Raw genomic sequence first — 24,462 nt, forward strand, 5'->3', positions numbered from 1 at the left:
ACTTGATTTTTCCAGTCCTCCCCGACAGTATCGAATACTTGAATAATAGACACTCTCCTGTGGGGGCTAAATCCTGAAGGCTCCCTAGGTACCTAGACACCAACCACAGGACCATCCAATGATCCAACTCTTACTTCAATCTGCCTAGCATTATTATTCTCAAAGGGCCAGCCGGGTCTTCAAAAATTTTGACATTTGCAATTACTGATTAGGTAGGTAGCTACCACATTTACCAGCAGAATCCTGCCGTCTCACACCCAGTCTCAGTCTCACTGTCTCACACTACAGCCACAAGGGGCAGAGCCCTTAGCTCCCTTTTCAGCACCTTGCCACTCGCGCTTTTGGGGAGTGCTTCCACAAACACAATACGGTCATGCAACCAGTGAGTCTCGTCCAACCGCTCCTGCACGTAATCGTCAAGCATGTCCATGAGATCGTCTTCGTCCTGGTCGTCTTTCCCCGACTGTGAGCGGACCACGAAGGCTTTGGCCCGCTCCCCAGCGCTTTCGTCGCGCACGCCGATCACGGCCACGTCAGCAACGGCCGGGTGCTCCCGCAACACGAGCTCGATCTCAATGGGAGCCACTTGAAGCCCCTGGCGATGGACTTGTGCGTCAGCTGAGCAGCTCTACGTCAACAAGAGAACACGTCCTCGGGGGCCACTCACCTTGACCTTAATCATCTCCTTGATCCGATCCAGGATAAAGAGGTGCTCGGCACCATTGGGGCTCTTCTTGAACATGCCAACGTCACCAGTCCGCAACCAGCCGCCCTCGTCGAAGGACTCTTTAGTCGCCTCTTCGTTGCCAAGATATCCCCTGAAGAGGTTGGGGGACGAAAGAAAAATCTCTCCCGCTTCGTTGAGTGACTCAATGTCTTTTCCGTCAGGGCCGACGAGCCGAGCTTTCGTCAAGGGCACAAGAGAGCCCGACGAACCAGCCCATGTATCGTGCGCACCGGTCAAGGTCGCGGTGAAGACACTCTCGGTCAATCCTATTGTACACACAACCGGTTAACGTTGGATGGGAAGAGGGGCGGATAGGGAGGCTCTATACCATAGACGGTTATGATCTTGCACTCGGGCAGTTGGGCGTGCAGACTGTCCACTAGGCTTCGATCTAACCCGGAGGCGCCGTTGAAGATGGTTTTTACAGACGACAAGTCGAACGCCTCAAAGAAGAAAGGATTGGTTACCAAGGCAACAATAATTGGCGGCGCCTTAGGTCCGTCACGTTAGCACTCTAGCCAAGGCTGAGAAATGGTACGCGTACGTACCAGACAGAGCCTTTCGATGCGATACCGCTGAACTGACTGCAGCATCAGCTGCATGTCGAAGCGTGGGAGCACAACAAGGGTCTCTCCTCGCCAGGCTGTGAGGTGGCCGATCAAAACCCCATAGCCATGGGTGAATGGGACTACGCCCGATACGACTTGTGGGCGCCAAGATTCCTTATGGACATGCTCATGGGTAGACATTTGCAAGATATTGACTATGATACCATAATGCGTGATCTTGGCGAGTTTCTTCCGGCAGGGCTTGCAGTCAGTGCAGGGACTTGAATTTTGAGGACATGGGACGTACCTGTCGCCCCGAAGTACCGCTTGTCGGGCACAAATATGCCACCTGGTCCTTGGCTTGACCTTTCTCCCAAACCAACGGCGGGGGTGGCCCAGTCTGGGCACCTATGGCAGCCAGGTCCTCCAGGCTCTTGAAGTTGCCGGTAGGCTCGGGGTTTCTAAGAAATCCATCCGGCAATGGGAGTGTGAATATCTTCGTCTGTGGGATGGACAAGCAAGTCGCAGCCTCAACCGATGCGAATATAAGCGTTTGGCAGGTGAAGATGGCTCTGCACTTGGCCGACCTCATGTGTGTCACTATCTCATTCACGGAGCTGGTTGGTTGAAGCAACAAGCAGATGCCGTTGAGACGGTGGATGGCCCAACTGAGTGCGAAGAGGTCAATCTAAGCTAGTATCAGTATTATCAACCGGCCCTTGGATGTTACAAAAAAATCCATACCGTGTTGAGGCTGTAAATGGCCACCACCTTATCCCAGGGTGAACCCTCATCAGGGGACCACCCGAACTCCTTGGCCAGGCCCCCGGCCACACACTCGACTCTCTGGTGCAGGTCCGCTCGGGAATACGACTTGCCTGAAAGGCCGTCGACTAGCAATACATCAGAATCAGAGCCGTCGTTCAGCCCTGCGAGACTGAACTGGCCTAGGGGAATCGAGTCTGGGATATCCCATGGGATATCCGGCACCCAAGCCGGGCTCGAGAACACCATGTTTGCCAAGGAAATCGACTAAGTAAAGATAGATGCTCGGACTGTGCTCACGAGAGGCGGCAGCTGTTTCGGCAAGGACTGAATGAGTACCTACGGTAGGTACCTGAGGTAAGTTCGTGGGTGAGTCTGACCGCTCTGGACTCTGTGTGAGTCTGCCTGCGAGGTAGTATACCTATAAAGCCAAAAAGAAAACCCGCAAAGTACAGCTCTCTGACCCACCGAGCACGTATCCTCCACAGCATTCTCCAAAAACAAAAAGGGTGTCGATCACGGAGAAGCGAGAGCTAGAGATCGCCAAACCGCCAAGCAATTGTGTCTCTCGTTGGCAGCTTCACCGCAGCTTGACGTCTCGCTTGGCGTTCAGCTGTCATCACCAGAGACACGGCGACCAAGACAGCAAGATCGACAGCTGGGCGCCAGCTCAGTCGAGCTCAGTTTATTTGCGGCTAACGCGCACCAGCCCCCAATCATTGGCATTTGACACGAAGCTCCGGCCCATATCACCCGGGCCGCTGAATCAACAGTCTAGAACCGGGATCCGAGTTGGGTTCAAACAATTCATTGATTATGTACACAGTTGGGCACAGTCAGGTTCCAAAGACCATCACCCTCACCCCCGTCCAGCCCAATCGGTATCTCGCGTGTGGGGGGCCACCTCATGTAGAACTTGAACTAATGGAAAACAGGTACTAGGTACCATTTCGTTGATAAAAGGCAATATTGTAAGTACCAACGTACCTCGGCATATTCCATATCGCGATTCCTCGACGAGGAAAGGGAGAGACAAAACCCAGATGCCACCAGGCGGTAGATGCCTAGGTACCTAGTTGATGTGACCGAAGGTGTACGTACTCCCTGCGCCACCCGACACACGCTAGTACCTATCACAACTAACAAGTGAACTGTTACAGAATCAGTAATCCGTAAGTTTTGATTGATATCGGGTGCATTAATAAACTCACGACTGCTGGTCCCGGGACGACGTAGTTGGTGATAGCTCCATTGTAGATCTGTACCTCGGGTTAACAAACAACCTAATGTCAAGCACAACTCACCCCCGCCGCCGTCGTGGCTTCTTGCGAGTAAACGTACGTTGACATTTAATCCCGGATCGCTGCTTTTGATGGCTCCCGGGATCAGGGCAGTCGGGGACGGTGTCTTGCTGCCACCGTTGGTCACCTTGACTTGAGCACAGCTAAGATAGAACTATACAACAGTCAGCACTTTTGTGTCGGGAGATCGACGCTAACAACTAGATGTGAAAATCGGTCCTACCTGAGGCGCAGCGCCGGGGTTGTGAAGCCCAATCTGTTGGATGCGGAGGAGGTATTCGCCGTCAGGGATGCAGCTAGGGATGTTCTGCGTGTACGAGTCTAACCCAACCAACCGCATATTAGCAACCACAACCACCACACTCTACAGCACCCGACACTATTAACGGCCTATACTCACCCCTTAAGGGCCAGTTCGAGCCGGACGGGCCCCAATCATAAATCTTAAACCACGGTCCACTTCCGTCATAGTCCGCCGCCGCGCCCGGCGCCTTGGACATGTACAGCGAGACGGGGCCGGCATGGTAGACGGCCGTGTCGAGGGTGAAGGTGAACTGGTCGCCGGCCTTCATTGTGATGGTCTCGGTGCCGTTGCTGACCTGGCCGCCGACGTTACAGCGGAGGTCGGTCGACGACAGATCCGTGACGGGGCCGTTCTGCAGCCACGCCGGGTTGGAGTTGCGCCGCACATACTTCCACGCCGGGTACTTGGTTCCCCCGGACGAGAATTGCTGAAAGATGTAGTGCCCGGCAACGCTGTTGACGGCGAGGGCCGCGGCGGCGGTGAGTTGGAGGATGGACTTCATTTTCGATGGGTGGAGGTTGGGGGTGGCGGTTGGGGGTGGTGAGAACTTGCGGAGTGAGTGGAGGAGGAAGTTGGGTTCGGTTGACGGGACGGCACGGTAGTGATTGCTTTATATCGACTTCAAACTATGGGGGCCCGGGGGTGTGATTCTGGGGAGGGCTGGCCGGCTTGATTAGGGCCGAATCTAGACCTAGGAGAAAGCACGTCTGCCGGCCCGGCTGTAAGGGGGACGCCATACTGTAACCTCGCGGATCACAACTCCTACGTTCCGCTCTTTTAGCTTTGTGCGGTACTATATTATTTTGCATCTGCGCTTGGCGGACGGACTCATGCTTCCGAGGATTCAACGAATCAAACCATCCCAGTTTATTACTCGGCAGTTCCATGGCCAAATAGGAGAACGGAAACCTAAATCGGGCCATGACGAGCGAAGCACGCCGACAAGGAGGACATGTTTGGTTGGCTGGCCATGATACCAAGAGATATAGCCCCTGTGACTGAGATGGGAATCCGGGTTGATGAATCCGGATGTTGCTTGGCAACGGGGGTGACCGGGGAGGTAATGTTGACATCCATGGCAATGTTGGTCCTGAAATAGAATTTGACAAAATGGCCAGGCCGGGAATGTTTGCCATCACGGATTTCAGGGGATGCTATTTATGTAGAAGGGGTTGAACTGTGATCGATGGAAACACCTAGGGGCCAGGGTACCTGGTACATACCTAAGTGAGTACCCAACTAGGTACCTTAGTAGCATGATCAAATACGATCACTGACCTAGGGAAGGCAAGGCGTTGCCAGGTTTCAAATTTATTCGTCAGAGGTCTAGGTAGGTTACCTAAGTAAAACAGCCCAAGTTCAGTTAGTTCCCTGTGCGGGATGGAAGTTCTTGCGGGTTTCCGAACCCCGACCTCCGCCAGAGTCAGCCAACTAACTACGGTAGGGTACCTAAGTAGTCATATCCAGGGAAGATCTGTGCTCTCAACACCGAATCTGAGTGGTTCTTTTGCAATCATGGGGCTGCCAACCCTGAGGTGGGTAGGGTCATAATTTGTAGAAAGGGTCTAGCACATAGGCTAGTTACCTATTTTTTATCTGGGGCGGACAGTCGGGGGATGAAGTTCGCCCCGGAAAAGAGCGAACTGATCCATTTCAACAAGGGACGACGGCAGTGGACAAACCAGCTGGAACTCACTAACCCAGGGGGAGGCACCAGCCCCGTCAGACCGAAGGAGTCTGCCAGGTTCCTGGGAGTCTGGCTGGACCGGAAGCTCAACTGGAAAGCCCACCTTGCGGCGGTGGAGAAGAAGCTGAGGACCCAGAGCTATGCCCTGTCGAGGCTAGCGGCATCGACGTGGGGACTGGGGCTAGCCAAAGCGCGAGAGGTGTACACAAAGTGCATCCGGTCAGCGCTGGCCTATGGCGCATCATCGTTCCACATTCCCACGGATGTGGGAGGCAAACCGGTGAAGAAAGGCATCACCAAGGCCCTCGGGAAGGCCCAGAACAAGAGCCTGAGGATTGTGGCGGGAGCCTTTAAGTCTACCCCCATCCGTAACCTCGAGACAGAGACGTGGGTACCACCGTTGGACTTATACCTAAACAAACGGCTTGCAGATTTCGAAAACCGACTCCAACAACCCGATCTGGACGACGGCCAAGGCGGCAAAAAGACGGCGGGGAGCGTTATCCTTACCGCCTGCCGCAAGATACAGCAGAGACTCAGCTCGAGGAGGGGCAACAGGGGCCGACCGCGAACCTTGAGACCTCAAGGGCCCACGGCGGTAGAGAGAGCCGCGGGCACGATCATGCGCTGGACGGGGGGAACCATAGACACGGACAAGGCAGTAGAAGAGGCCTGGAGAGCGAGGTGGTTAAAGGAACGGGACGGCAGAGCAATCACCAGGCCGGCGGACGACTTTGACCATCAGCGGGAGACGCTATTCCGGAACGAAACCCTAAGGAGGCATGACGGTCTCAGCAAGGCGAAAAGCTCACTGCTCATTCAAATCCGGACGGGAGCAATAGGCCTACGGGACTACTTGTTTACACGGGAAGTCCCGGAGGTTCTGACGCCTGCCTGCGAGTGTGGCGAGGGACGAGAGACTGCCGAACACCTGGTAGTGTGGTGTTTGGCCCCACCGTTGACTCGAAGATGGGAGAGAACTGGAATTCGGACATGACGGGACTTTTACTCAGTTCTACACGGTATCAATCCCACGACTGCACGGCTTGCGAGGAGGATCCTCGACTGGCTGATGGACTCGGGGAGGCTGCCGATGTACAGCTTGGCCAGGAGGCTCGAGCTGGAAACGGCGGCCTGAAGCGCCCCCGTTCGGAGGCCAGGAGGCCTCCTCTCTTTGTATACGTAGACTCACCAGAACGCATCGTTCCTTGATTGTTGTGACGGCAGGTTCTAACCCTAACCCTGGCCGCAACCCGAGTGGTGGTCTGTGCGCCTCCCACCTGTGTTTTCCCACAGTTGTGCGAATCCTATATCTTAATTCTTTTCTTTTCTTCTCTTTAGCTTTAGATTCACGTAATTGAGTGGGATCATTTGAGCCTTTGTGCCTCTATTCCTCGCTCGCTCGTCACAATTTAAAGCTCATTTTCCATCGCCTGGGAAGGCTTCAACAATCCCAACTGAAGAACCGATTGGGGTCGCTGTCATACGACCGACCGACCGAACACACTGCTTGGCAGTCAACCGAACAAATCAGCAAGACAGCTGAAGATCCACTGATCTGCGGACCAGCCGGCCGAACGAACCGATTGGACAAGATGTCCCAGAACGAAGGTGCGCGTGCGCGCAAGGAAGTCCGCTTCAACGATGCGGCCGAGACCCTGGCGAAGAACACGAAGCGCCGCGACGGCAGACGACTGTCGGCGCCCACGATTGAACATGACGATGAACCCGAGCACCCGGCTCGGCCGACTTACGAAGATTTCAAGCGAGAAGTCACCGATTGCCTGGACAATGTCCGGTACCGTCAGACGACTGATGACCTGGTGTCTGAGACGCGGGTTAAGATTGCCCAGTTTGCGGATATCTACCAGAAGAAGACCCGTACTAGGGAACCCGGCATGCCTCTGCAAGTCTGGGTCGATGGGAATGACATTCCTGGTGTGACTGGAGTTGTCGATGCCGACGAATTTGCGAAGCTCGTAGTCTCAAACCCCCACGAAGTGTTCAAGGAAGTCAAGCTGCGTTGTTTCATGGCAATGGCATATGCAGAACAGGTCAAGGAATTGCACGCAACGGCGCAGGAGCTGGATAACAACATGAAGCTTATCCACGACTGGGTTTCTGTCCTGCACGACAGCCCTGCGGTGGCTGCGGGCGACCGAGTTGATGACTGGGCCACCACCATTACCGACCAGCAGGCTACCATCGATCGCTTGCAAGAAGAGGCCCGCGACTTGAATCAAGCCATCGCCGACATGGTGGTGCACAGCCGAATCCACAACCAGGGAGGTCGCCAGGGCAGTGTGGCCTCGAATGCGACCAATCCCGACAACGGCAGCAAGCGTAGCGGCAAGGTCCCTGACCCCCCGATCTGGTACAATGAGGCCGATCGCGACACGCAAGAATTTGAGCACTGGCACCGTGCCATCGAAAACAAGATGAAGGTCAATGCTGACCATTTCCACGACGATACGGCCCGACAGGCCTACATCGAATCGCGCCTGGGAGGCAAGGCTTCTCGCGAACTTGCGCCGTACCTGCGCGATACACACCCTGAACCGATCAATACCTCGACCCGGTTGCTTACCCACCTCTGGGAGAACTACCACGATCCCAACCAGGCCGAGAAGTCGCTGGACGATTACAACAAGTTGAAGATGAAGCCTGGCGACGAATTCAACACGTTCAAGAACGACTTTGTACGCCTTGCTGGTGAATGCGGCAAAACCCGTGCCCAGTGGAAGGCCGAGCTCAAGCGCAAGTTGACGACCGATCTGCAGCGCCAGTTGGCTGCTGCATACGTGGACCCGACGGTCACCTTTGATCAATTTGTTCGTCTGGGTTCAGAGATTGCCTTGGTCAACAAGCAGGCCAAAGAGGAAGCGGCTGCGCGCCGACAGAACGGACCAGTTGCTCGGCCGCCATCCGGCAGAACCAACCCGGCCAAGATTATTGCCAATGGCAATGGTGGAGGTCCAACCGCCGACCGCGGTGGTGCCGCACCGACTGGCCTAACCCCCGACATGGTGCGCAAGTTGTACGAAGAAGGCCGCTGTTTCCATTGCCGCGAGAAGGGTCATCTGAGCAAGGATTGCCCCCAGAAGCCCCCCAAGCCGGCAGCACCAACGGCTAACCCTGGGGATCGCGAGGCCCGTATTCAGGAGATTCAGCAGCGCTGGGCAACGGCCCAGCCGGAGGAGCAGGGCCAATCTAATCAGGACCAGTCGGAAAACTAGAATCCCTGGGTAACGAAGTCTCCCTCCCAGGGGTGATGTCTGTTGAGAGTGGTGGAACTGGCTTCCTGTGCGGTTATCTCGGTGGTGAACCTCTCCTTACTACCGTTAAGATAGCGAATAATGGAACGTCCTTGACTACATCCGCCGCTCTGATCGATACGGGAGCAAACGGATACCTCTTCGTAAGTAAGAAGTTTGCATCGCGGCTGCGAAAGACCCTGTTTTTGAAAGAATTCACTGCATTTGAGCCCGCGGCAGTTAGCGGGCACGATCGAAAAAACCCCCAGATGATCACGGCTGCGCTGCAGGGCCATTTGACGATACAGAACCGAACTATTCGCAACGAATGGATGATCGAGATCAACACAATTCACGACTTGATTATCGGCCGCAAGTGGTTCGACTTCCACGACGTGATGGTCGATTGTAGGCGCCGTCGCCTAGTTTACCCGGTCGAATGGCTCCCAGATCCGACTTGTTGGAAGGCCAACGACATCTCGTTGGACCATGTGGGCAGCGAGATGATCGTCCCAGACCTAAAGACCATTGAGGATATTCAACGACGCGACCGGTTGATGGAGCAAGAAGATCGTCGTCGCCGGGATGGTCGAGCCTCAGCAATCCGGAACCGGATCGCCGAACTGGAAAGGCGAGAACCGACACCACCCGAGAAGACTGTTACCTTCGCTAGCCAGGTCACAATTTTAGCCCGACCGCTTCTAGACCCAACCGCGCCGACCACGCCTCAGGACGAGGGTCTCCGCAAGATGGAACGGGCCCTAGGGACGCGGTTGCCGCCGCCTCCGCCGCCATCTAACACGACGATCGCCGCGATCCGAGGTCGCCCTGGTCGGACGAACCCGGACCCTTCCAAGCAGGGCACCGATGCCCAAGGTCCGTATACCCTACGACGTGATTCCATTGGCTGGTATAAGCATCGTCCCCTCCAAATGGCGGTGCTGGGAGCGATTGGTTTCCACCGAGCCGGCCGGGCCGCCCGGACCAGCTGGATCACTCTGAACGAGCTGGATAGAATGATTGAGAGCAAGCGGATGGAATCCGACGGGTCAGACCTCCGGCAACAGGTACTGAGCCAAGTCCCTACCGCCTACCACGACTACCTGGATGTGTTTAGCAAGGCAGACTCGGATACAATGCCCCCATCCCGAGCCAAGGTCGACCACCATATCGAACTACTACCCGGCAGGCAACCTGAAGACCTTGGGTATAGCTCCCTGTACAAGCTGTCCGTCGAAGAACTCGAAACAGCCCGCAAGTACATCGCCGAGAACCTCCAAAAGGGATTTATCGAGCCCAGCAATGCTCCCTGGGCCGCGCCGATCCTATTTGCCCTGAAGGGCGATGGGTCACTCCGCTTCTGCGTCGACTACCGCAAGCTCAATGCGATAACCAAGAAGGACCAGTACCCACTGCCTCTGATTGACGAAACCCTCGCCCGAATTGCCAAGGCGAAGGTGTTCACGAAGATCGACATCCGCCAAGCGTTTCATCGAATCCGGATGAGCCCGGACAGCGTGGATTTGACTACCTTCCGGACAAGGTACGGCGCCTACCGGTTCAAGGTGCTACCGTTTGGGTTGACCAACGGCCCAGCCACTTTCCAGCGATTTATCAACAATACGCTGATGGGCTACCTGGACGATTTCTGTAGCGCGTATATCGACGATATCCTGATCTTTTCCGAGAACCAGAAAGATCATGAAGAAGAACATGTGCAGAAGGTCCTACAACGATTACGTGAAGCCGGCCTGCAAGCCGACATCAAGAAGTGCGAGTTCAACGTTGTCAAGACCAAGTTCCTAGGCTTCATTGTTGGGACTGACGGCATTGCCCCCGATCCAAAGAAGCTGGACGCTGTGGAGCGCTGGGAGACGCCGACGACCATCAAAGGTGTTCAATCCTTCCTCGGCTTCTGCAACTTCTACCGTCGGTTTGTCCGCGAGTATGGACGGGTCGCCCGCCCGTTGATCAACCTGACGAAAAAGGAGGCCCCGTTCGCCTGGACAGCCGATTGTCGACGTGCGTTCGAAGAGCTGAAGCAGCGGCTCCTAACCGCTCCCGTTTTGAGCCATTTCCATCACGGAAAGCCAACCCGGGTTGAGACGGATGCGTCGCAGGGTGTAATCGCCGGCGTGATGTCCCAGCTGCAAGAGGACGGCCAGTGGCACCCAATTGCTTACTTTTCCGAAGCCCTGCGCGGGGCTGAACACAACTACCACATCCACGACAAGGAGCTGTTAGCGGTGATCCGAGCACTACAGTACTGGCGGGCAGAGCTGATCGGTCTGCAGACCGAAGAGCCTTTCCTAATCATCTCTGACCACGAGGCATTGAAGTACTTTAGCACTAAGCGGCTACTCAATATCCGACAGGCGGGCTGGGCAGAGTTGATGGCCCAATACCACTTCCAGATCACGTACCGCCCGGGTAGCGAGAACGCAGCGGCCGATTCGTTATCCAGAAAGACTGAAGACACCACGACGCAGAAGGCGAAGCGCGAGGCATACCGTACGATGCAAATCTTTACGACTGCTCGCCCTGGCCGTGAGGCAGACCGGAGCATTACAGCCGTAGCCACAGTCCTGGCACTCGACGAGGATGTCTCACCCCCACAAGGCTCTGGGTTCCAACTGGTAGACGACCTCCTAAACGCCAACCGTACTACACCCGAGCTCGAGGAATATCGCCAGCAGGCTCGAGTCGAGGAGAGCGATTTCAGCTTGTTTGGTGACCGCCTATTACTCCACGCAGGGAAACTAGTCGTACCAACCAGCCTTCGAACCCGGGTGATCCAGGAAGCTCACTGCCGACTGACGACCGCCCACCCGGGCCGGAACAAGACCAAGAAGCTGGTCAAGGCGAGGTACTGGTGGCCCCGGATGACGGGCGACATTGAGACCTTCGTCGACAACTGTATGCCCTGTAGGTCTTCGAAGTATCCCCGCGACAAGACCCCAGGACTGTTGAAGCCGATCCCGGCCCCACAGCGTGGCTGGCAATGCCTGGTTGTGGACTTCAAGTCGATGCCCCTCGACAAGTACGGATACGATAACGCGTTGGTCATGATTGACCGTTTGACGAAGGCATCATGGACCGTCCCATGCAAGAAGGACGCCACTGCACGCGATGCGGCCCGGATGTACTACGAGGGGCCATACAGGATCTTCGGCTTACCGCAGGAGGTCATCAGTGATCGCGGACCCCAGTTCAGGGCCGCTTTTACGGATGAGCTCTCCCGTATCCTCGGAATTGACTGGAAATTGGCTACGGCGGGTCACTCCCAGACCGCTGGTCAGGTCGAGAACCTGAACCAGTATATCGACCAGCGATTACGACCGTTTGTGGGCCATTATCAGGACAACTGGTCGCGGGCGATACCCGCTCTCGATGCAGCCCAGATGGGCCTACCGCACGACAGTACCGGGATACAACCACACGAGGCACTGTTCGGCTTCCCGATGCCGATGCCGTTCGACTGGGAGGCTCGGACTCAGAGCTTCGCCGACCACACCAACGCCGACCAATCGGCTCGGGAACAAGCCCAGGATACGGCACGTTGCATCCAGGGCTACGTCGACTACGCCCGCGAGATGATCCAGAAGGCCCAAGCCAGGCAAACGGAACAAGCGAATCGCCATCGCCGCGAGCCAGACTTTGATGTCGACGACCGCGTCGTGATCATCAAGAAAAACGAACTCACCGACCGGCCGAGCGACAAGCTATCTTACCCGATTACGCAGCAGCACTACCGAGTGATCGGGAGGACGGCCGAGGGCGCCTACCAGCTGGAGGTCCCCGAGACATGGAAGGGATCGACAGTGTTCACAGCCGACCGATTGAGGCGTTACCCGAATAACCCATTGCCCGGCCAGGCTGCAGAGAACCCACCGGGCGAAGACGAGACTGGTACGGGTGCCGAGGAATGGGAGGTCGAGAGGATCCTGGCTAGCCGTCTGCGGTACGGCAAGCTACAATATCAAGCAGAGTGGCGCGGATGGGACCCGGATCCCGAATGGTACCCAGCATCGGACTTCAAGAACGCACCAGCGGCCCTACAACGCTACCACAATGATAACCCGGACCAGGCGGGTCCCCCAATGCGTTTAACCGAATGGTTGCTGGCTGCGGCTGAGGATCGTTTCGACGATGTGGAGCACCCGGACGATGACCGGCCGGTTGTTAGATCTGCGTTACCACGGACGGCGCGACGGTTACAACGGAAGAAGGTTTAACTGGGGAGAACGATTACAATCCGGTAGTGGGAAAGCTCGAGGCGAGCTTTTTTGGACCCGGGGGATGTGACGGCAGGTTCTAACCCTAACCCTGGCCGCAACCCGAGTGGTGGTCTGTGCGCCTCCCACCTGTGTTTTCCCACAGTTGTGCGAATCCTATATCTTAATTCTTTTCTTTTCTTCTCTTTAGCTTTAGATTCACGTAATTGAGTGGGATCATTTGAGCCTTTGTGCCTCTATTCCTCGCTCGCTCGTCACAATTGTTGGTAGGGGTTTTTCACCCGGCCCGGGAGGGCACGGTTTTCCTGTACACTAAATAGCAGAGGGTCCGGCACGCCCTAGGGCATAGCGGAGTATGAATGATATATATATATAAATAGCAGAGGGTCCGGCACGCCCTAGGGCATAGCGGAGTATGAATAATATATATATATTTTTTATCTGTGTCTTTGTGTTAAAATAGGTACAATGTTAATTAGAGTCAAGGAGAATGGATCCAACTTCGTGTCCTCACACCAGACTGAACCATTTAAAGGTAGGTACATAGCGGTATTTCTTCTTCTGTTCGCTTGGTTAGGTACATGTATTATCGGGTTATAATTCTACACATACACGTCACGGTGATAGATATATTTTGCGCTTTGCTGCTATTCAGGTGTTTGTGCAACTAACCTAAACCTGGTACCTTAACCCGATTCCTTACAGTGCATGAAACAAACCAGTAGTTGGGATCGACATAAAGATGGGCAATAACCAGGACTTTTACTTCACAGACAGACCAATGGTATCAATACACATATGTACCTAGATACCTGGAACCCCTGTTGAGTCCATCTGTCCACCGAACAATTGCCTCCGGTCTAAGACCGTGGATAGCCCACATAGCAACCTGGTACGACCCCTCTAGGGCTCTCACAGGTGCCCTTGTAAAAGTCCAAGTCGTGGCCACGGATGGTACAGACGGCCCGGGAACAACAACGCCTCGCCAGAATAATCCGTCTCAGGTTTGGCCATCCCAAGTCCAGTGAGCCGCCGCCACGGTTGGTAGGTGAGATGAACAGAGCCTGGCCGCCACCGGTGGAACAAGAGCCCGGCTATTCACCACAGCAACTGTTTCAAGTCCACGACTTGAACACAGTCATCCCCGCGTCAGCCATCGTCAGGTCAAACATGGGAGGAAAACAAAACAACGGCGTCGACCGACTGTCGCCAGCCGGTGGTCATGTGTTCCAAGGTTTGCAGGAAATACTATAAAGCAATTGCCACCAAGCAAACCCATCCTGCAGCCCATGTTTCCCACCACCACGCAACTTTGCGATCCCGACAACCTCGGTTTCTCTCTTGGCTCAAATTTGAGTGAACCTTTCCACGCTACAAACTCGACGCCCAAGATGTCTGCTCCACTCTCTCCCTTTTCCGATCTACTTCGTCGCAGATTTCCATCACATAACCTGGAACTCTCATCTCCTACGTGGACCATACCGAACAACAGCACCCCAGTTTTCGGTCGTATGGCGCGCAATGACAACCGGGTCAACGAGCTCGAATTTTCCGAGCTCCAAGATAGGGAAGAGCCGGATAGTCTCGACAAACCCCTCTACCAAGGCAGCGAAGAGCACCAAGATTCAGCTTACCATGAACAGCGAATCAACCACTCTTGGAGGGGTCCCACGACTACTGCTACATTCCCTCAAAACCTTTGGAGACCAAGCCATCCGCAAACTTCGGCCGTCCCACAATCGACTCGCCGCTTCACAGCCAGCGCCCGGGCTCCCATGGTGGTCGCCCCCTCGGGCGCAACATTCCATGACCAGTCGATGCCGTCACCAGCCTTTGCCAGGACTCCGGCGGCGTTCCAAGTCAACGGCGAGCCAACCTACACTGACGCTAACGCTTCGATGGCAACCAACACCGCCAGTGAAAACATGGGTTTCTACCATCCGATGAACTGCCGGGTGAGGAGCATGGCGTCGACCGAGCAGGAGGTCCATGCGCTCCTCCTCAAGGGCTTTTCGCCCAACTACCGAGGGGACCCGGGCCTCGCCCGCAACCAGCCGGCAGCGGTACCCGCCGAGGCGAACTGCAGCCTCTTCGTTGTCGGCCTCTCGCCCGACCTGACGACCCACGAGCTGCTGTCGGGTATTCGCAACATCGGTCGGGTGTACGCCACCCACATCAACCCGCCGGACCTGGCGCGCGGACATCTCTACAGCGCCGCAAAGGTGATCTTTTTCGAGCGAAAAGCAGCCGGTACGTATACATCCTCCATCCCTGCCTACCGAACCCAATCCATGGTCCACAAGCCATTCACCCCTCACACAAAAACAACAACAAACTAACCCACTCCCAGAACGATTCTACACCACCCACGCCGCCACGGGCTTCGCCACCCCACAGCACCCACACCTCCGCGCGCGCGTGACGTGGAACCGGGTGCGGTCGGGCGAGGTCGACAAGGGCGGCGACCGGTCGCGGGTGCTGCTGGTGAGCGGGCCGCCGGCCGTGGCGGACGAGGCCTTCCTGCGCGCCTACCTCGACACGAAGCTCACCTACCAGACCGACGAGGTGCTGCACCACGGCACCAGCCCCGACGGCGCGCGCGTGCTGCTCGAGTTCCGCTTCGGCAGCTACCGCTGCCAGGCCGAGGCGGCGCGCATGGCGCTGATGAGGGAGTTTAGGGAGGTGGGGGTGGTGTGTGTTTATGGTGGGTTCCGTTCCATTGCTTGCTTTTCTGATTGTTGTGGGCTTGTGTGAATGCTAACGTGGTGGGTGTAGGACGCGATCCCTGCTGTGATCCTGAGCCGAAGGCTGACGAGTTTGGCCTGGCCTAACCGGACATACTGTGGGCAGTGAGCCCCTCAATTAGGTACCTGTCGGTTATCAAGACGGATTGGAGGCGGGAAAGCGAGAGCGGCGACCAGAATGCAGTGCACAGGAACGGTCCGAACAGATCCAGACACGATACAGTCTATTACAGTGATGGAAAGAAATTGGAGGATAACTGGATCTGGGTAAGAAACAATATGTTATTTTTATCCATGCACTAGATAAGCCTCAAAATAACAAGGGCGATGGCTTGGCCGCATCGTCATGTTTCTTCTCTGCCCCATGGAGTAGTGTACGATCATAGGAAGTTGAAAGTTGATGACTTTGACCCACAACAAAACATGTCAGTGAATTGCAGGGTAACCCTAACCCTTTGTCCCAACGCTCATGACGTCACCCTCGATTCTCTTTCATGATACCACTCCTTGACCTGCAGCGGCGATGATGTAGCACCGATAAGCTGCGTTCGCCGCCAAAGGCCAGTAACCAATCCCAAGAACGGAATTGCAAGAATGGTTTGCAACAGAGATTGGTTGCATCCTAACCGGATTACGTCATTCATGCCGGAGCTTCCTTTCCACAAGCTAAGGTACGAGGGTACCAAAACTTGGACCACAGCTACAGGAGGAGAGGAGCTCCCTTGCACGCAGCTAATGGGCAAACAAAGTGATAGCCCGTTTCGGTCTTTCTGTCCAACAAACCAGAATCACTGGGGCTGAACCGGGAAGCAGTGACGTCCTTGACCCGCCACACTGCAGTGACTGAGCACCTTCCCATCTCTTCGCCCAATTCACAAAACCACGACCCCTCTCGACCTTCTCCTTTGCCAGCATTGACAAAGATAGCGCAACCTAAACACCAAAACACCCATCAGCACATATCAAAAGTTGACCGAGCGAGCAAACGAACTTGAATACCATGAGGATTGCTAAAACTCTCCTCTCGTTGGCGCTGGTGGCCAACGCAGCTGTTGCCAGCTCGTGGTTTTCCAATGCCGGTACGCTGCGATACCTACTTCCTAATTGCCGGCAGTATACTGACGTCGCATCAAAGCATACAACAAGTGGCACGAGACGGAACTTGAGCGATGGCTTTCCGACCACGACGTCCCCTACCCCACCCCGGCCGACCGCAAAGACCTCGAGCAGCTCGTACAGAAGAATTGGGATGAGAACGTTGTAGAGCCCTACAATAAGTGGGATACCGCGAAGCTCACCAATTACCTAAAGGTCAAGGGCGTCGAGACCAAGGAGTCAGCCGAGGACACCCGAGAATCCCTCCTTGCGCGCGTCAAGAGCTCTTGGTATGAATCAGAGGAAAACACACAGAACGCCTACACCAACGTCAAGGACTGGATTCTAGATACCTGGACCGACAGCCAACTCAAGGCCTTTTGCGACCGTCATGGTATCCCTGTTCCCCAGCCTCGCAAGCGAGACACGCTCCTCCAGAAGGTCCGTGAGAACTACGAGACCGTCGCCCGGAAGGCTGGAGAGGCAGCCGCTTACCCGGGAAATTGGTTGTATGAGACCTGGACTGGTGCGTTCATCCAAAACTTCCGAGCAACACACACCGGTACTGACCGTTGTTGTAGAATCTGAATTGAAGGAATGGCTCGACACGCACGGTTTCCCAGCCCCTCAGCCGACTACCGTATGTCTCCTCAACCAAACTCTCCATGTCATATCGCCGCTAACCACGCGGCCAGCGTGACAAGCTAATCGCTTCCGTTCGGCGCAATTCCCGCCTTGCCTACCTACAGATGCAGGAGCAGACCGAGAGTTCCAAGAAGGCTGCCCAGCAAGCTTACGCTGCTCTCACCGACAAGCTGATTGACTCATGGAGCGAGTCTCAACTCAAAGAATTTTGTGACAAGAACGGTATTAATGGTGAGTGAATACTCCCCGCGGGTTAATAGCGCCGTCGCTAACAAATGATAGTCCCCCAAGGCACCAAACTCAACCAATTGCGCGCGCTGGTCCGGAAGAATCGCGCTGAGATTCTCGGTGACACCGTTGCTGGTACCGCGGCTTCTGCCTTCGGTGCCGCTACTTCCAACGTCGGTTCTGCCGCCACGAAGGCTACCGACACCGCGTCCCAGGCCGCTCAGGACGCCTTTGACAAGGCCGTCAACACCTGGTCTGATAGCCGTCTAAAGGGTTATCTGGATGCTCGTGGAGTGGTATGTAGCTCCATTTTCACGGGTTAATAATGATACTAACGCATTCACAGCCTGTCCCCCAGGGCTCCAAGACCGACGAGCTGCGCGCTTTGGTCCGCAAGCACTCCCATAAGGCCGCCTCAGGCTGGACTGCCTGGACCTGGGACGACCTGAGCCTGGACAACATCCGTGGCTACATTGCCTCGAGCGGTAACGCTGCGGCTAAGAAAGTCTCGGACAAGACAAGCGCGACGCGCGACGAGCTGGTTGACGCCGCGCAGTCTGCCTACCTCTCGGCATCCTCTGCCGGTGGTGGCTCTTACGCCTCGGCTACCAGCTTCCTCACCAAGGCAACCGACACTACCAAGGCCGGACTGTTTGACACATGGAGCGAGAGCGAGCTGAAGGCGTACCTGGATAGCTACGGCATCCCGGTGCCGCAGGGGTCCCAGATTAACGAGCTGCGCGCCCTTGCCCGCCGCCAGTACACGTACTTCAAGTACGGCACCACCTCCCCGACCGACACCCTCTTCGCCAAGGTCCGGGAGAACGTTCAGAGCGGCTGGGATTGGGTTGCCGGTCAGCTGCGTCTCGGCTCCGATGCCGCCAAGAAGAAGGCCGAGGAGGCCGAGGCCGAGGGCAGGCGCAAGGCGGAGAAGGTGCATAAGGAACTCTGATTCGCACATAACCTGCCTGCTGGCTTGCCATGGAGATGATGACTAGGGCGGGAGATTTAAGGTGGCTGGATGAAGCACTAGTCCTATCCGGGACTGGTATCATCATGGAGTGGGGTGATGTCGTGGGCATCTGTAAGTGAAAAAAGCTGTGACGACGGGTGGAGAGGCGGGGGGAAGAAACCATTGCTGGTGGCTTTTGCGACAAGACTATGAGCGAGGATGAAATTGGGTTTCTAGGAAGTTCTGGTGGACGTCTGCTCTCTCCTGGTTCTGCATTTGCCGTGCTTGGAGAAGGAGTGCTAGCTCAAGTGGGCTGGAGTTAAGTTATTTGCGAGGTAGTCGTTGATTTTATCTGGTTTTATCTGATTTATCTCTTGGCATGTTGAGAAAATGAATGTTCTAGATGTGAGGTATAAGCAGGTTTACGAGGTTGGGCAATATGTGACCATGATCGAGTCCGGGGTATATATTATTATTCCTACACCGCTATGCCCTTGGGCTCGCCGGTCCAACTATCTAGCAGTCCGGGGTATATAGGTTGCGCTGTTGCAGTCCCTTTCGACAGACCCCACGGCAGACCGCCCCTGGGGCAGTGTGGTATGAATGTGTAGGTATGTGATTGAATCACTTGCCTAAAGCGAAACCAAAGGAAAAAGAGAAACAAGCTAGACGATCTGGAAAAGATACACCCTAAGTAGAAAGGCATATAAACAGATTCAAGGCTATAGATATAACGATGACAGCCCGGGCACAGTATGATCAAGTACACTTCGAGTTATAAATCTCTCTTCCCGCTCTTACCATTCACTACCTACTAGTACCTTAACCACCCCTTTGCATAGGTAAAGTACCTCCACGTACGCAAACCACGGACTCATCTTCCTCCTTCTTATCGAACTTATCCATCTTCTCACAATTACCAACTCCGCCCCCGCCCTCATACCAGGATGCACTTCCGACATATGCCTGCCATTACACCCGACCTGGCGTAGTCGCAACTTGAACCACCTCGCCACAATCGAAGCATTGGTGCTTGCGCGAGGCCAAGGGGTATGGTCGCACGCGTCAACGGTTGGTGGTCTCAAAAAGTGTTTGCTACACTATGCAAGGCCTTGCCACGTTTAATGTCTAGGTACATACTCAGCGTTCGTCACTACAATCTTTCCGATTATATTTTGACTTTGTTACCATGGGGTCGAAAGACTTTCAATAATCCAATACCAATCCCCAGGAAGAGCGGATTCTTGTACTGGTCGAGTGGCATTGGAAGATGGAGATGTGTTTGTTACTGCGGCTTGCATCCTCGATATCTTCACGATATTTCAAATCTACCTAGGTACCTAGGGACACTATGGCCCGGGTTTACCCGAGAGAAGGAACAGTTATGAGTGTGATTCGGCTGGCTCTCGGAGATTATCTAGTATCGTATTCGTGAAGAAACATGCACGCCCAGACTGTAGTATTCAGCCTTGTGAGGCGGGAAGGCAGTATGATTGCTCGGCGTCGACTTGGGGGTTCATATGCTGACAATTAGACCACCGAAATAAGACTCGGCAGCAAGGCTAAGTAAGGCATCCGGGAGGCTCTTTCCAGCCTTCTTCTTTTTCCTCTGTCACTGCCGAGCATTGGACATCAAGTTCGAACCTGATCTCGAGTCAAGATAGCCCGGGCCCGTGGGTGAAACGCAGCATGGCCGTTTCGCTTAAGACTACCGTATTAATCGTCGGCTCATTGTCGACCTTCCTAAACTGTAGTTCAACGCGCCGCACGCTACATGTACAAGGCCCGGAACCCGGTTCACCCGGCGACTGGAGGATTGTATCCCCTGGCGCCTCCGACATACCGAGTCTGAGTGAGCACTGGGAGGCCTCGGCTGCAATGCTATGTCGCACGGCGTGTATGGCGCTTATTCTGGTAAGGGCTATGTATGCAGAGAACAAGAGACGAAACGCCAAGTAGCTAGATCGGGTAGCTGCTGGACACTTCGGATGGTCTTGAAACGGCGGGTTCGTGTGATACAAGCGTGGCACGAGACTGGCTCTAATAGCCGAGACAGGATCATCTAGATTGAATGCAAGGAGGCGCTACTGCGTCACCCTCCGCGCCGCCCGGGTTACCGTGGGCCGCAAAATTACCACAAGATTGGGTCGGCGCACCCAGTCGTGCCCCCCTCAGAAGGCTTGATCTGTCGCTGATGCACCATGCACTGCGGGCGTAGGAACATGCAGCAGCCACATACGGCACCTGGGACGGCAGCCATGCGGCACATGCAGCCCCGACATGCTGCAGTATCACCCGGGCGGGAGTCGGGACCGACGGAATGGAATTCTCTCAGGCGGTGTCCGCCTGCATTAAATGCCGTCTGCTGGGGACGTCTGTAGGATCGAGTTTAAGAAACTGACCTCCCGGCGGCCTTCCCGGGTGGTGCTTATCCTGCATGCAGCATGCGCCGCGCCGCGCATTGTGCGTCTGGGGAGCGAATCGCATCAATGTCCAGTCGAGAACCGGCTGTACCCCGGTTCCGAATGCCTGGGACTGGGTGTGAAGGGTGAAACGTTGTTTCAATCATGGATCTGTCTGTCTCTGCTTTCATCCCATCTTGGTAATTACATCCCATCTTGATCATCAAGCTCGAACTGGAAGAGATGGGCTTGGTTATGTCCGGTGGCAGGCGGAGTAAACCCCAACCGTTGATGTAATTAATACGACCAGCATGCCCGTACCTACCTACCCAGAACGCCCAGGAACTGACCACGGGTTTGCAAGCTGTCGAGGTTGAAATCGATGCGGTCACATGCAATCCGATGAGCGAATTTACTGTAGTCGGTTGGCGACCAAGGCATAACGAATGTGGCTCAACGGCTTGTTTGCGGGTTTTGGCCCTTGCGCTGAGAAATGGAGTCGAAGTTCGAGGACGACGTGGTATTTTGGCCGTGCTGCCTGGGGCCTTCCAAATTCGTGCCAATATTTCCCCAACGATAGCACCTAACTGGATCGCTAAACAGGCGGGCCCGGTGGTTGATCCGCTCGCTATTTCCCAACTGAGACAAGTCAGGTCCGCCTTGCCGATGAGCGAGAAACCAGAATTGACAACTGAGGTCGGGTTCCTTCTCCAACCTCCATCCAACTCTCGCAGTCAACAATCCCCCAAAATGCTTGTCACCCCGGTTTGTTGTATGTGCCTCTCTCAGGACGCCGCAGATTCCGGGGTGGCCGTGGGCGCAGGCGCTTTATTTTCCCCGGCCTGTCATCAAACTGCTGCGGCTTCTTGGGGTTTAGTGACCCACTGAACCGGCACCACGCGGTCCCGACCGCGGGGCTCCGTCCCGATTTTGCGAGTTGCAAAGTCAAAGCTGGAACGCTTTTTCAGAGTGGGGCCGTGATGCCTGATCTGGAGATGAGCGCCCCGCCAAAGGTCGCGGGGAGCAGTTGCTCTTTCCGGTTCATGCCGGACCGGTTTTTCAGGCTCCTTTCTCTTTCGCTTCTTTTTTTCCTATGTCTCTTTTCCTTGTTGCGTTGCTGTTCTCCGCGGGTACGACGTCCTCGGTGTTCCTGATGGCAAGGTGCTTGGGTGGGCTGCAGGGAACTTGTGCAACACCAATGGCGTTCATGTCAAGAGCTAAACAAAGTCGGTTGTCCCACACCTTTGACAGCGCCTATTTCACGAATAGGGAACAGGCAAGGGAAACCTGGAATAGGCAAGGGGGTCATGCTCACCCCACCACTTCTGCGTGAGGCTTCCCCGGGGGGCTTAATGTCGAGTCATTCTCTTCCCAACCCCAATTTGTCCTCAGGCTTCCCGGCATTGGCAACCTCTAGTGTCACACCCTCGTCTTGTGGCCCCCATCCTGCCTAGCCTCCCTCGCCGTGAAGGCAAGGCAGCGAACCGGATCCGGATATACCACTTTGATGTGGCCGTGCCTTTTATGACCATCTTGTCTCGAGCATCTCACAAGTCATGGTAGGATATAAATCCATCATGCTGCCCCCCTTTGCACCCCCAGGACTTGCTACACCACAGCAGCAAGGCATCTCTCTACCTATCAAGCATTGGTATCATCAAGTGAACCTCGACACATAACTACGCCACAGCCAAACCACGCCGATCGAGTCATCAGAGTCCGACCCGCCATGGACGCATACTACGGTTATGGCCAGTCGGCCCAACAGACAGTCCCGGCAACGTACAGACCATCCAAGCCCGAGGACTGGGAGCCGTACCACGACATAATCGCCCACCTGTACAACACCATGAACATGAAGCTGAAGGACGTCATGTCCGAGATGCAGGTGACGTACAACTTCAAGGCGACGTCAGGAGACCCACAACATCCTAGCGTATGATGCGTTGGCTGACGGCAATCGATATAGTGAGAAGCAGTACAAGACGCAATTAAAAAAGTGGAATCTCGACACCAAGTACATCAAGGCGTCCGAGTACATGTTCATGATCAAGACCATGAGGGAGCGGCAGGCCGAAAACCCGCCTAAGGAGACACGCTTCATGCTCCGAGGACGAGTGGTGGATCCCAAGGACATCGCACGTTTCGAAAAGCGGGCCCAGAAGAAGGGAACCATGCGGGATGGGGACCCGATCGAGTGTGATGGTGAGAGAACCAAATCGTCATTTTTGTTGCTACTTGTTAGCGTTGCTAACCAGTATCTTGATGCTAGAACCTGTGGAGGACTTGGTGTATGGCACACCACCTCCCGAGGACGCCTCCTACCACCAGGCAGCCTACGCAGAAGCCTATGCCGCCTACCAATGTACGACAGCCCCGACCGTTCCAACCCCTGGGATGACGACTGACTGACTCTTCGCCTTTTCCAGACGACCCCTCGGCAGAATACTCCTATTCATACTGAGAGTCTCGAGACCAGGCTTCCGTCAAGCCGGGCAAACCTGCAAGATGTGGGACGACAGCGAGGCTCATGTCGCTGCCAGCATCTGGCTTTCAAGGTGTAACAACAATAACGACTAAATTTCGGACGACATGGCGCGGTAAGGATGGGAACGGATGATATTTACACATAGATTTTCATTTGGGGCGCCTTTGGGAGTTTCTCAGGCTTGGCTTCTTTCACCATTTCAACGACTACCTGTACTTCTTCTTGTTTTCAACTTTTCATTTATGATTTTAGATCGAGCACACGCTCCATATACCCCGTCATTTCCTTGGATACGGCCTAACCAACGCCCTCTCAGAGATGATATTGTGGTTTAACCTATTTCTTGCATGAGTAATGTCCTCTTTCCTTGTGCTGTAATTTATGAACACCGGCGGTGTAGTCATTGATCAACGAATCTTCGCAGCGGCCCTTTGACGAGGCGTGACTGGCCCCTAACCCTGGCTGCCTAACAGACCTTGTCAATTTCCGAACAAGAAAGTTGCATTATGGTGCCCATGGTCCCATAGCTGCCTGCCACAGAAGGAGCCGGGCCGATAAAAACGAGGTGACTCGACCCGGAAGGCCAAACGAACTGTCCACATGACATTGGCCGGGGAATTCAAGCTTTAGCGGGAAGGCGTTGACTTCGTGGGGGTGACATCACACAGGGCTGCATGAGGCAATTCTGCCTGCCGCCGCCAGGCATCGAGCCAAGCTTGGCAGAGGCTCGTTTTCGTGAAATGGTAAAACCCGGTGCCCAAACTTGGGGTTTCGGTCGCGTTGGACTGCGGCGCTTCCCGCGTCTGGTGCACTGTTATAGAACGCCCAGCTTACGCGAGTCGGAAGCGCCGAATGACGCCCCCAGCTGCAGCTCATCCCCTGTCAGCGAAGCTAATAGCAACAATTCTTTGATGATATTGAAAACTGTTATTATGCGCGGGCCTTGTAGCTGCTTCATCGCGGCGCATGAACCCAGCAACACGATGTTTGGAGACAAGTCACCCCAGACTTCTCAACTCCTATCCCCCTTGAAGATGGGTTGTCGTAAGCGACTCAGCCACAAACCCGGCACAATCCAAATCCTGGT

The 24,462-nt window shown here is 55.1% G+C and overlaps 6 protein-coding genes across 6 annotated transcripts; 3 read left to right on the forward strand and 3 right to left on the reverse strand.

The window, feature by feature from the left end:
• Positions 1-277: 277 nt before the first annotated feature.
• Positions 278-2,289, reverse strand: F5144DRAFT_592886 (uncharacterized protein; the record flags this gene model as incomplete). The annotated part of the gene is made up of 5 exons (XM_066790401.1): positions 278-595; positions 668-993; positions 1,272-1,323; positions 1,583-1,963; positions 2,020-2,289. The coding sequence occupies 5 exons, from the start codon at positions 2,287-2,289 to the stop codon at positions 278-280; spliced, it is 1,347 nt and encodes a 448-aa protein (XP_066643175.1).
• Positions 2,290-3,194: 905 nt separating this feature from the next.
• Positions 3,195-4,147, reverse strand: F5144DRAFT_491406 (glycoside hydrolase; the record flags this gene model as incomplete). The annotated part of the gene is made up of 4 exons (XM_066785861.1): positions 3,195-3,299; positions 3,382-3,495; positions 3,565-3,662; positions 3,742-4,147. 4 exons carry the CDS (start codon positions 4,145-4,147, stop codon positions 3,195-3,197), a joined length of 723 nt encoding a protein of 240 aa, XP_066643176.1.
• Positions 4,148-14,342: 10,195 nt separating this feature from the next.
• Positions 14,343-15,948, forward strand: F5144DRAFT_649427 (uncharacterized protein; the record flags this gene model as incomplete). The annotated part of the gene is made up of 4 exons (XM_066792965.1): positions 14,343-14,486; positions 14,636-15,071; positions 15,172-15,254; positions 15,366-15,948. The coding sequence occupies 4 exons, from the start codon at positions 14,343-14,345 to the stop codon at positions 15,573-15,575; spliced, it is 873 nt and encodes a 290-aa protein (XP_066643177.1). The 3' UTR covers positions 15,576-15,948.
• Positions 15,949-16,097: 149 nt separating this feature from the next.
• On the forward strand, positions 16,098-18,948 carry F5144DRAFT_572913 (uncharacterized protein). Its single transcript, XM_066788932.1, has 7 exons — positions 16,098-16,236; positions 16,315-16,644; positions 16,701-17,186; positions 17,242-17,300; positions 17,356-17,536; positions 17,588-17,829; positions 17,880-18,948. The coding sequence occupies exons 2-7, from the start codon at positions 16,566-16,568 to the stop codon at positions 18,483-18,485; spliced, it is 1,653 nt and encodes a 550-aa protein (XP_066643178.1). The 5' UTR covers positions 16,098-16,236; positions 16,315-16,565; the 3' UTR covers positions 18,486-18,948.
• Positions 18,949-19,280, reverse strand: F5144DRAFT_572914 (uncharacterized protein). The gene has a single exon (XM_066788933.1). It carries the CDS (start codon positions 19,189-19,191, stop codon positions 18,964-18,966), a length of 228 nt encoding a protein of 75 aa, XP_066643179.1. The 5' UTR covers positions 19,192-19,280; the 3' UTR covers positions 18,949-18,963.
• A 3,138-nt stretch (positions 19,281-22,418) lies between these two features.
• Positions 22,419-23,700, forward strand: F5144DRAFT_239277 (Clr5 domain-containing protein). Its single transcript, XM_066783338.1, has 4 exons — positions 22,419-22,798; positions 22,857-23,092; positions 23,160-23,252; positions 23,317-23,700. Exons 1-4 carry the CDS (start codon positions 22,617-22,619, stop codon positions 23,349-23,351), a joined length of 546 nt encoding a protein of 181 aa, XP_066643180.1. The 5' UTR covers positions 22,419-22,616; the 3' UTR covers positions 23,352-23,700.
• The last annotated feature ends 762 nt before the right edge of the window (positions 23,701-24,462 follow it).

The sequence above is a fragment of the Chaetomium tenue genome, assembly GCF_020726465.1.
Source record: "Chaetomium tenue strain MPI-SDFR-AT-0079 chromosome Unknown F5144scaffold_4, whole genome shotgun sequence".
NCBI classification, from domain to species: Eukaryota; Fungi; Ascomycota; class Sordariomycetes; order Sordariales; family Chaetomiaceae; genus Chaetomium; species Chaetomium tenue.